The 12,720-nt window shown below is 35.1% G+C and overlaps 1 protein-coding gene across 1 annotated transcript in view; it reads right to left on the minus strand.

The window, feature by feature from the left end:
• LOC123596804 (integrin subunit beta 3 binding protein) overlaps positions 1–12,720 on the minus strand; it is a 72,734-nt gene that overhangs the window by 3,826 nt on the left and 56,188 nt on the right. Inside the window, exons 6-10 of the mRNA XM_045475102.1 lie at positions 12,548–12,626; positions 12,011–12,107; positions 11,507–11,566; positions 5,201–5,251; positions 4,513–4,532 (exon numbers count right to left, since the gene is read on the minus strand). Coding sequence (XP_045331058.1) covers positions 5,202–5,251; positions 11,507–11,566; positions 12,011–12,107; positions 12,548–12,626 — 286 coding nt within the window. The 3' untranslated portion in view covers positions 4,513–4,532; position 5,201. The remainder of the gene's footprint in view (positions 1–4,512; positions 4,533–5,200; positions 5,252–11,506; positions 11,567–12,010; positions 12,108–12,547; positions 12,627–12,720) is intronic.

The raw sequence follows: 12,720 nt of genomic DNA on the forward strand, positions 1-12,720 counted from the left end.
TGATACATAGTTGTCAGAACTAATGACAATACCATTCAGGAAAGGAAGACTATCATTAAATAGTTACTATGGGGGAGGTGCTAGTTAAGCTTATTCTGTACAATCTCACAAGGTAAATATTATCAGTCCCATTTTATAATTAAGATTTAGGGAAACCAAGTGCCTTACTTAAGGCCACAGAGCTAAGTAGGTAGCAGAGCTGGTGCGGGACGTGTAATCCAAATCCTGTCCTCTGTTATAATGCCAGACCATGCAGAGAAGTTTCATCGATTGATCATGACTGCTAGAAGGGAGCATAGCATGTGTATTATCTCTACACTGACATACTGGCTCTGGAGATGAATATCTCAGAACACAAATGAAATACAAGTTAGACATAGTGATGCAGTTCATGAGCAGTATTTTGACAGAATTCATCCTTCGTATAACAACTATATTCTCTCTAAAATATATTTTGGATTGTTACTTCCCTAAACAATAATCCTCACTGGTCCACTTCTGCCTAATGAATAAAGTCTGAACTTATTAAGCCTAGTGATCATAACTGCCAATGATGTGGTTGAACCTACTGTTCAATCGTTCTGCTTTTCTGCCTTTTTGTTCATGTTGTTCTCTCTGCCTCGTATGTTTATACAGCCCATCAAAATTACCCATTTTTCAAATTCAAGCTTCTTAGTAAAGTACAAAGTTTCCATTACTAGGGTCTGGAAGGTCCTCTGTCAGACATAATGTAGAGTGGATTAACTAGAATTGATTTTCAAAGAATGAACTCTTAAATAACGACCTAATCACTCCATCCTGAGGTGATCTATGTCTGTTGTGTATTCCTATACTTCATTTGGTTCTTAGTTCTTAGTTTGGTTCACTTGCTTATTCTTCATTTGGTTCTTAGTTTATACTCCTTGGTCTGAAGAGGAAGGAACTGTCAATTATTCTGCTCTCTATACTCCATGGAGGAGTGACAAACTTGACTGGCCAAAGTCCAGAACATTGGTCCACATTTTGCCAGTAATATTATATGTCACTCTTTTTACACAACACTCTTTCCCATTACTTAGTTTCCCTTTCACTGTCTACTCTCAAGTCCAATGCATCTTTGTGCTTCCTAATTTCATGTTGTAAAGAGACCAGCCCATTTTATCTATCTCATCTGCAATCAAGCATAGGCAGGTCTATTTCAAAGTTCCGGCTTTCTCCTCAGGTTCAAGGTTTAGATTCACATGGTTCAAGATTTAGACTCAGTGTGGGAGACAGGAGATTCCATTTCTGCCTTAGGCACAATCTATATTAGTTACCCCAAGTTTCTGCCAGAGGATCTGCCATGTTGGAGGTTATCAATTCCTCCAACTAATTAAGTTGATACTTGGATCCTCATTGGACTCCTAGTCCCTTTTTGTACTTGCTATTGGTCAAGAATCCTGGAAAGAAGAGGGGAGAGAGGTCTGAATTTGTACTGCTTATTATAGTTTGCCTTACATTATTATTTTATGTGTATAATATTAATCTTGTATCTTTAGCTTGACTACTAGGTTTTAAAAGGTTGGCATTATGCAAGTGCTTTGTTTATACTAAGCCATACACTTTTGTTAACCAAATGATTTATCCAATTGTTTCTAGATGAAGTATCCCAATATCTCCTGCAGTATCACCTATTACTATTTAACCCACACCATGCTTCCACCATCCCTTTGCTGGTCTTTGTACGTCTGTGACCCATAGGTTGCTGCCTCTCTTACTCACAGTATCTCTTATTCTAACATGATTTTATAAAGGCTTTGTTTGTTAAAGGCTCTGGGAGTGAATCTGTATGGGTTATTTCCCCCAGTAAATAATAGAGGTCAGGAGGAATAATCACTGAAGTGTGAAAGGGCAGAAGCTGATGTGCAGACAGGGAAGCTGGCCACAACGGTATCAGGAGTACTGTGACTGTCAGAGGTTTCTAGGGCACAGGCCAAAATGAGAGAACATGGAAGAGAGACCTGAGGAAGCCTAATGTAAGGTGAGTTATAAGAAGGTTTTGAAATACGGGTAAGTTTTTGACAATGACGGGAAAAACGTATGTCAAGCAAAGGAGACAGGAACAAAGATAAGGGAATGAGAAAGATTCTCTCTGAGGAATGTGCCTGAAGAATGGTACATAATCTGGACTGAGGCACAAGGACAAGGAAAGCTGTGGTCACATGAGGGAGAGTTCTGAATGTCAGTATAAATTTGATTTTACTGTGAACGTGGTAGAGTGATACCTTCTTAAGCATAATTTGTCCAGTAGCAGAACGGGCTGTAGGGGAAAGGGAGCAAGGGGCAGAGAGGCAGGTTACCATAGGGAGGATAATATGGATGAGAGGTAATGAAGGAATAAACTAGTGCAGGGGTCATGGAAAGGAGAGTTAAACATTTTCGGAAGTGATCTAACCTGGCAGCAGTTGGGTATGGGGCCACAAAAAGGGACAGAAATTTGAGGTTTTGAGTCTTATCACTGGATGAGTGTAATCCCTAGAAAAAACAGAATGAGGAAGAATTTGGGGGGGGAATAATAAAAATCAGCGCACTTGGGGGACAATATATGGCAGCTGAGCTTGTGGGTTTACAGCTCAGGAGAAGGTCACAAATTGATTTGGAAACCATATACAGTACTATACTAAGGTGAGAACTAAAGCCAAGGAATGGGTGAGATCACGAAGAAACTGCCCAAAACACAGTCAAAAGAACCCAGGGAAATGCCTCAAAGGTGAAGTCCAGTTTCATTTCTTTGTCTTTTCCCTCCACTGCTTCCCACTGAAAAGGAAGTTGAGTGGTAGGTCAACTTTGATTCTTTCAAGTCTTTTGAAAGTACTACTCAAGTTAAAGACTCAGAAGAACATGCCTAATGTGTGATGATCTTGGGGCACCTGGGTGGCTCAGCCAGTTAAGTGTCTGACTCTTGATTTTGGCTCAGGTCATGATTTCATGGTTGGTGGGATTGAGCCCCATGTCGGGCTCTATACTGATAGCATGGAGCCTGCTTGGGATTCTCTCTCTCTCTCTCTCTCTCTCTCTCTCTCTCCCTCCCTCCCTCTCCCTTTCCCTCTTCGTCTCTCTCTCTCTTCCCCTCTCTCTCCTTCTCTCTCCCTCTCTCGCTGCCCTTCCCCTGCTCCCACTCTCTCAAAACAAACATTAAAAAAAGAAAAACATGTGATGATCTTTACTAGAATCCAGCAACACAAAGCTATTCCCAGCACACCTTAGTTACCTGAAGTTCATGGATGAGACTGTCATATACTAAATGCATATGTTCTCTGCCAGATGTATGTCTGTCTTCTAATAGTTTCTGTTAGATTTCCATGGACCAGAAATTGTATAAAATGTTTAGTCCTATAATTATGTGTGTATATGTATACATATTATATCCTTCCTGTTTAATGGGATCTAAAACCTTTGACCAATAGAGAAACCTGAAAATCACAGATCACTATTGTGAGTGAGCAAAGCACCGTCTCTAGCACCAGACTACTCAGGTTAGTATCCTGGCTTTGCCTTTTAGGTAACTCTGGGACAAGGTATTTACATTTTTTTAAATGTTGATTTATTTTTGAGAGAGAGAGAGAGAGAGGGAGAGAGCGTGAGCGGGGGAGGGGCAGAGAGAGAGGGAGACACAATCCGAAGCAGGCTCCAGGCTCTGAGCTGTCAGCACAGAACCTGACATGGGGCTTGAACTCACAAACTGCGAGATCATGACCTGACCTGAAGTCGGACACTTAACCAAATGAGCCACCCAGGTGCCCCAGGACAACCTCTTTGTGCCTCTGTTTCCTCACCTATAAAATAAAGATAATAACTATATATCATGTAAGTTGTTGAAAAGGTTAAATGGAATATATATAAAGTCTGGCACATTGACAGTGCTCAATAAATGTTAGCTATTATTATAAACTATTATTTGTAGTGTACAACAGAATAAACATTCTAATGAATGAAAGTGACACAATTTTGTGTATAAGATGCTTTGCAAATATTTTTAAGGGGCGCCTGGGTGGCGCAGTCGGTTAAGCGTTCGACTTCAGCCAGGTCACGATCTCGCGGTCCGTGAGTTCGAGCCCCGCGTCGGGCTCTGGGCTGATGGCTCAGAGCCTGGAGCCTGTTTCCGATTCTGTGTCTCCCTCTCTCTCTGCCCCTCCCCCGTTCATGCTCTGTCTCTCTCTGTCCCAAAAATAAATAAACGTTGAAAAAAAAAATTAAAACAGCTAGTTTGTTAGGAAGCTAATACTAATAACTTTAAATACCATTTCCAAAGAAATGGATTGTCAGTATAGAATTCATTTTGCATGAACTTTTTTCCTAAGAGATAGCAGGCAACATCTGGTTAGCTTCTAAGAATCTTAATTAATATTGATGCCACTAAGTCTGAGATAGGCTAGCTCTTCATGCGAGCCTTCAGTTATAGGTACATTAGACACTAATATCACATTATGACTCATACTGCTTCTAGCTAATATGTTATAATAAGCTAGTTATAAATCTATCATTTTTACTTACATTGCTGAATCCATAGGGAACTGTTGTGAAGGAAAGATACAACTAATTAATATATAATTATTTACTTAATTTAGTACATTTCCAAATTCAAAGACTTGTTATATCTTGTTCAGTCACATGTGTCCTACAGAAACTATAACCCACCTGTCAGTATCTAATTAGTTATTTATACTAAAGGTGCTAAATTAAGAGCCCCCTTTACACTCACCTAAAAATATGTGCTAGCTGATCAGCCTAGCTGGTGGTGTTCTTTTCAATCAGCCTCTAACTCCTACATCTTGTCAGACTGTCCTCTTATTTATAAAATTAGATTATAATTTCAACAACAGCTCCAAAGTTCATGTTCCTATTTTCTTTATAGACAGTACCAAATTTGATAATGTAAATAAAATGTTTCCACATGAACAAAACAATGAAATTTAACAAGGCTAACCTTAATTAGAAAGGTGAAACCCTGGGGTGCCTGGGTGGCTCTGTTGGTTAGGCATCTGACTTCAGCTCAGGTCATGATCTCACAGTTTGTGAGTCTGAGTCCCCTGTCAGGCTCTCTGCCGTCAGTGCAGAGCCGGCTTCAGATCCTCTGTTTCCCACTTTCTGTGCCCCTCCCCTGCACATGCTGTCTCTCTCTCTCTCTCAAAATTGAATAAACATTAAAAAAAAAAAAAAGAAAAGAAAGGTGAGATCCTACCTCAGTTTAAAATGCCTTTAAGGAATTCATAGCTGTCAAGATGATATAATTCTGTAAGAAAGAAAAGTGTTTTTTTCAAAAAACAGCTTAAAGTAAGTTGTCACAGTATATGATGCAGAATAAATGCTGAATAGAATGAAATTAAAGAGCCTAAACATAAAGTTTTATTTTACATTATAAATAGCTTTGGTGCTATAAATTCTCATTTCAACATCTTACTGATTTGCCTAATTCTGAAACATACATTTAAGAATTTAGGATAGAAAGTGCTGAGTGGGAGAGAGCCAAAGCATAAGAGACTCTTAAAAACTGAGAACAAACTGAGGGTTGATGGGGGGTGGGTGATGGGTATTGAGGAGGGCACCTTTTGGGATGAGCATTGGGTGTTGTATGGAAACCAATTTGACAATAAATTTCATATATTGAAAAAAAAAAAAAGAAAGTGCCAAAAAACTTATTATTATTATAATACATGCTTATCCTTTATTATAATTACTTATCTTCTGTGACAGATTCTATAATCCTGAGGGCAGGACCAGGTCTGTCTGGTTCCTTAGTATATCACCAATGCTAGAACAGTGCCTGGCTCATAAGAGGCATTCAAAAAGTATTAAATGGATGAGGCACGTAAGGAGATAGCAATTTCTAAGTATTTGAAAATATTTACATTCCTTTAAGAAATCCTTAGAATGGCATTTGTTTTTATTCATTCATTGAACATGCACTGTGGATCTTCTATCCAGGTTCTATACGAGGTTCTGAGGCTACAATATAGAGATATGACTTTTGTTTGTTTGCCAAGGAGGAGCCCGGAAGGAGCCCTGTAACCAGACGATTACAATATACTGCGACACTACAACGTTATACATTTATAAACACTCAGACAAGTGTTGTAGAAGCCTAGAAGAGGAAGCAATTTCATTTTACCTAGGTGAGCTGGGGAGAGTCACAGAGGATGTGACATCTGAGGCTGACCTTAAAGAATGAGCAGGAGTTCGCTAGACAGAGAAGGAAGAAAGAGCAATCTAGGTAGAGAAAGGAGCAGGAGAGGCCTGGAGTTCTGAGAGATTCCAGAGGGCTGAAGCATAAGGTGTGAACAGTATGAATTAAAATGACTTCTTTCCTCCTATATGAGGTCTGAGCTAGAGGAAAAATCACCTAATACTTACTTTTCACAGAAATCTTGCTTTAACTACTTAATTAGCTATATAACACTATAAATATCTGCTTTATTATTCTCCATATGTGTTTAAAATACATAAACCACTTAGAGAATTTATCTAACTCTTTTTTGAGGAGCTTTCCTGACTACTCTAAGAGTTAAAATGGGGGAAAAAATGTTCACCTGTCAGGTGACATAAAACCAATTTCTACTAAATGTGCCAGAATAATTTTTCTCCACCTCAAAAACGGTTAGTCTTCAGTCTGTTCATTACTGTCTTTTTATAGTATTTTTATTTAATAAAACCTATTAAGACTACCATACAAATCTCTTTACTTATGCTTTTATCTTTTAACTGATCAATTTTTATATTGCTGACATCCCTTCTTCACCATTTGCTCATTTAAAAATTCATAGTATGTGAGATATGTCTCTGGAGAAAATGTCTATAAAATTTGTTACAGCTGGCAAATGTGTATGAGTCAGTGATAGCACATGACTAAATGCTTCACAGAAAATAAAATTTGTTTCTGTAGTAAGCAGAACTGTTTAAATGTTATTTATTTTTATGTTTCAAAGAAAATATATTGTGAAGTGCTGCATTGATTTAATACGCAACAATGTCTGTGTACATGCTGTAGAAGGAAAATTTATGAAACCTTTGCACAACTCCTTTAATTGAATTTTCCAAATCTCTCACCACACACAAATAATCAATATCTTCTGCAGAGAAAACCAGTCAGAATTATTACTGTCTTTCGTTTCAATTTTGTTGTCATCAGCACATACGGAGCACCTGGATATTCGTAACGTCTGATACCAAGTTATTTACACCTCTTAAGCACATAATTGCTATTAAGTGAGTTCAAATCTATGGTTTAATTTTTTTTTACGGATTATTTAAAATATAAAAATGATCATACTTCTAGAGGAGTATACAAAAATTTAAATCATGGAAAAAATTATTTAAAAGGCTTTGAAAAGTAATAAATCAGTTTGTTTTTCCTTAAATCCTAGACAAATCTCAAGGAAGCAGTCAAAATGTATCCCCAAAACAGTGATGAACAGTGTAAAATAAGAGCATTAACATTATTAATAGGAAAACTATGAACCACGTACAACATACATGAAAATTGAATCCTGATACAGAGCTGAGGACTACAGTTGTACATTAATGTATATCTGTGTCACCAAAACTAATACCTCCATTTTTTATCTCCAGATAAACCAAGAACGTTAAGACATAGGAAGGAATTTTTGTTGTTTCTTCTAAAGCTCATCATGTCTAAACTTCAGACTCCAGTGCTTTTAAAACTGAAGTATTTGTCTGAACAAAGATATTGTTTAATGTTAAGGTATGAAAAACTAAAAGGGTAGTAGTCTTCTAGGGAGTGAAATCACTTGGCCGACATGATAAATGCTTTTTCAAGACTGAGTGGAGGAAAGAACAACATAATTTTAAGTTAAAAAATACTTCAGTGGATGGTTAGAATGAAAAGGCAGTATCAAACTACTTTATAGTCTTAGAACAGAAAGAGTTTAAAATTTGTCCTCTAGTCCAAGAATCTGAAAACTTTAAAATCCTATAACCCAGATGAATTTTACAATGTAAGACAGTAAGTTAGCTAAAGACAACAGAAACATAGTTTGTGCTTTTCTTTTGAAGGCCACAGCTAGAAATTCTGAAATATTTTGTATTACAAACAGCTGAGACAATCAACTTTTTTGAACAATGTAAAGTTCAGATGGTTACATTTCATTTCAAATATGCATACTGCAACCTACACAATTATTCTCAAAACAGATAAAATATGTTTTGGACTAAAGCTAAGTGTCTAGATTTCATATCTTGGCAATGGCTCTACAATTTGCTTACATTCTTTTCAAAAACATTTTGTTTACTGGAAGTACTGGTCATAGACAAACAATGATGGTATTTTCTAATATCTGAAGAAAAAATGAAAATACTAAGTACTATATAATGCCATCTATTGACTTGGGAATATCTGTATTAAGTTGTTTTAAGTAGAGGTTGATTATATAAAGTAAATAAATTTCATGCCTTACCATGTGATGATAATGTGACATTCCATCTGTATCAACTCACTGAATGGTCATGTTTTAAATCTTCAGCATAACAAATTAAGAATAATTATGAAAATTCACATCCAAATCTAACAGAAAAAGGACCTTTCATCTCATTATTTTTCTAAGAGTCATAAAGCCAATATTATTTAGGAAAGTGAGGTTAGGCTTACTTCCTAAGTAACTGAAAAAAGAAAGAAAGCTTTCCTTTGTTTAAGAAAATGGTACTTAGCAAGAGAGATCCTCTTTTATTCATATACTCTATCAAAGCATTCCCTGATTTGCAACGTCCAGTTCTTTTCAAAACTATGAAAATCTCAGTGTACCTTTTAATGTTATTGTGTATGTTTTAATTTTCCCTGAATGTTACATAAAGCCTTAAGAATGTGCGTCAGATGTCTATTTATTTAAATCACTAAGCATGTTATTTTTACAATTATACTGCTCTGCCTGTCATAAAGACTGCAACGGATGCCAAACAAGCTATTTTTCCTGACATGGAAAAATAAATAGAACTAAAGGACCAAGCTGAAGGGGCAACAACAGCATAAATGCTGGAATTTTCCTGATATTGTCTATTTTAACTATCCTAGGAAAATTTTATGAGAATCTGAAGGACATTCTTTTGATAGTAAAACAAGTAATTTTTTTCTTAAAAAAATTTTTTTTTCAATGTTTATTTATTTTTGAGAAACAGAGAGAAATAGAGAGTAAGTGGGGGAGGGGCAGAGAGAGAGGAAGACAGAATCCAAAGCAGGTTCCAGGCTCCGAGCTGTCAGTACAGAGCCTGATGCAGGGCTTGAACCCATGAAATGTGAGATCATGACCTGAGCCAAAGTCAGATGCTAAACCAACTGAGCCACCCAGACGCTCCTGTTCTTATTTTCATTCAGTACCTAATAAAACAAATCCCATACATATTATGGGAGTTGTTTTTATATTATATAATTTCTAATATTATGAATATTCCCAAAACATTTTAAAATTTAAACAATTCTAGATAATAGCATAGTAAAAGAAAGGAGTACATTAGAAATTTCTATAAAAAGCTGAAGGCTTGATCCCTAAATAAGGAATGTATATACAAAGCAAATTAGTTTCACATGCCAAAGCACTAGCAAAGTCCTTGTAAAATGAATGTGTAAATAAAAGGGGTTAAAAATTAACTCAGCAAAAAAGTTATACACATATATACATATATATACATATATACATATACATATATATATATATATATATATATATATATGCATGTGTTGGTATCATCTTTAATCAAAAACAAAATAAAACCACCAAAATAAAAAATATATATATATTACGAACCAGAGAGAGAAAGAAAAACACTCAGTAAAAATACTCAAACTCATATTATAAAAAAAGTAACCTTCAAAAGATTTTTCAGGCAATAATACTTTTAAAAAATTAGTTAAAAGGCTAACGAAGATTTGAATAAACTCAGGAAATATTAAGAGCTAAAGCAGCTCTTGCCAAGAAACAGAAACAGAAGATTACATATATTGTGATATATATAGATATAAAATATATATCTACATACATAGCTACTACATATTTTATGTATCTAAATTCAGTTTTCATTTACACCACAACAAGTATTCAATTCTTATTAGAAATTTTAAAACATGATTTAGTCACAGGATCTCCTTTATACATGAACAAACACTTGGCCCTTAGGGAAGGCCTGGTAAAGGGCAAGTCAGTTTTAATGCCTAAAATACTAGAAAATAGTTTTTTAGGCTGGTCATGTATATACACAGAGAATTGGTATATACTAGATAACTGAAAGGAGACAACTTTTTACCACATGTCTTAATAAATGTCTTAATAAATGTTCAGGGAGGGAAAAATACTTTTGGAAAATTTTTTTCCCTTTATTAAAATGATGATTCACTTATTTATTCTACAACTTTCCCTTCCTCATTTCTCAAAACTTGGTGAAAGCCAACTATGTAAAGCCTAATTCTAGTCAATTCTAGAAAATTACAGATTAAAAAAAAATATTCATACCACTGGCACAGAATATAAAGAAGAGAGATTTCCTCTAGATGGGAAATAATAATCATTACAATTTCCCATTATGATCCTCTAAAATCTCTCATGTTAAAGGAGACTAAAACCACTGAAATCCAGTTACACATTATAATCAAGTTTCACAGTATAGGAGGGAAGAGACCTCAAGTCTTTTCTAAGAGCTGCTTTCATGTTCTTAAATTCTTGCGATCACGGCGGAAGTTAGCTGCTCAACTGAAAGGCTCAGGAAGCCTGCTCAGCTCTCTTCCCACATGAGTTCTGGAGGAGTGCTGCCAGGGCTCTTGCCCTGTATTAATTACCCAGGTGGCCTCGGAAGTAAGCAGCAGGGAATCCCAACACTTCCCGCGGCAGTCTCACCACAGACTTGTTAAAGATCCTAAATAATCCTAAATATAGTCTCATATACTAGATTGGCTGAAGTAGTTTCAGTTATGCCTCATATGTTTGCAAGGATTGCAAAATGGCATTGATGTCAGTAATATTAAAATGATCCTTCTTAAGTTGGTCTAAAGGTTTTAATATTTTATAGTCCACGATCATTTTGCTTACTGAGGTATGGATATGCATGTGTTATGGGAAAACCTGCTAATTTCGTTTCCCATACTGTGAAATGCTCAGAGGCATATGGGTTCACAGTAGATCAAACATCATTAATGCTCTGAAAGTTTTCAGAACACTGGTTACCGAGTAACTTTTTATGCAATGTATAATCCTAATTCAACACCAAAAATTGTTATATATTAATGCATTGTTGCCCCTATTTGTCTGTATTCTCAAGAACTTTTAATAAAAAGACCAAATTTAAATCTTAAACTGAAAATTGTATTTCAAAAGATATTTTAAAAGTTTAATCATCAGGGAAGTTATCATAGTCTGCCAAATCCAGTATAAGGTTTTTCAAATGGGATTCATGATTTTTTAGAAGATCACACTAAAAAAGGGCTCATGATGATTGGTTTTAAATGGTGAAATGATCTTTTTTTTTTATAAATTAAAACACAACTCTTTACCTTTGTTGGGAGGTCCTGAACTCTTCTTTTCAAAGAGTTTTTGTTTTGTTACTTTTGACACTAAAAAAAAAAAAAATCCCATGTTAAGAACTAACGTGGAATGCAAATAATTTCTCATCTTAGAATAACTTAAGGAAAAAAAATAATTTTAAGTAATACACATAGATTTCAAGTACAAAATGCAATACCTTATTATATCTTCCTTAAATAATGAGCACCAAATTTTTAAAAAGCCTGATATTCATTTGCAAAGGCATATTCTTTCCCTTCATATTCAGCAAGAATCCCTGAAATAACATATCGTGGTAAAAGATATATGGCTTCTGATTTTCTAAATAATATTTTCAATACATGTCCAGTAGTGCCATAGATAAAAAAGTCTATCAGATTTAAATATGGGAAAAACTATTAGGCTTATCTCTAAAATTGAGAATATTAGAATACATATATAAGTTTACAAATAAGGAATGGAGATGCCATTGAAAACTCATGAATTTTTCTTACTTAGTTCTTTCGTTTTCTGCATTTCTTTTTCTAAGAAGAAACATGACATACGGGAGATACCAATGAGCTTTCCAAGCTCTCTACTGCCCTCCAAAGCCTAAAAGAAAGACATCTTAAATGAGTTAAGTTCTCTACAAATACAACATTGCTGACAAGTCTAGTAAAAATACAGTTTACTGTTTCTTTCAACTGAAAAACTTGAATTCTGTGGTAGGAAGTTTAACTTTTTTTCTGGTAGGTCAACTACTGCAAGCTTTAAAATGCCTGAATAAAAATAATTTATTAAAAACACTAAACATGATCCACAAATTTACTTTTAAATGTGAAAAAGCCAGATCTTACTAAAATATTATGGTTAATTAATGTTCATATAAGAAAAGAAATTCCTACATAAAAAGTAACTAGACATATTCCCTGTAAGTTCTTTCCTGGATTGGATTCTCCAATTTAGGGCTTCTTTCCTATCTTCTTTTTTCAAATGGGGTAGGAGATATATGAAAAATTATACATCTCAAAGGAAAAAAAAAAAAAGCAAACCTGTATACTACTTAAATTTTGCATTATTTCCAGGATTTCTTCTGATGATTTTTCAACTTGAGACAGCAACACCATGAATCTATAAATGAAAAAATATACATATTTAGCAAGATCAGCATTTAAACACAGCACGTCATTTTCACAGCTTTAATTCTTTTTAAGAGATCTTAGGC

Source organism: Leopardus geoffroyi, chromosome C1, assembly GCF_018350155.1.
Source record: "Leopardus geoffroyi isolate Oge1 chromosome C1, O.geoffroyi_Oge1_pat1.0, whole genome shotgun sequence".
Lineage (NCBI taxonomy): Eukaryota > Metazoa > Chordata > Mammalia > Carnivora > Felidae > Leopardus > Leopardus geoffroyi.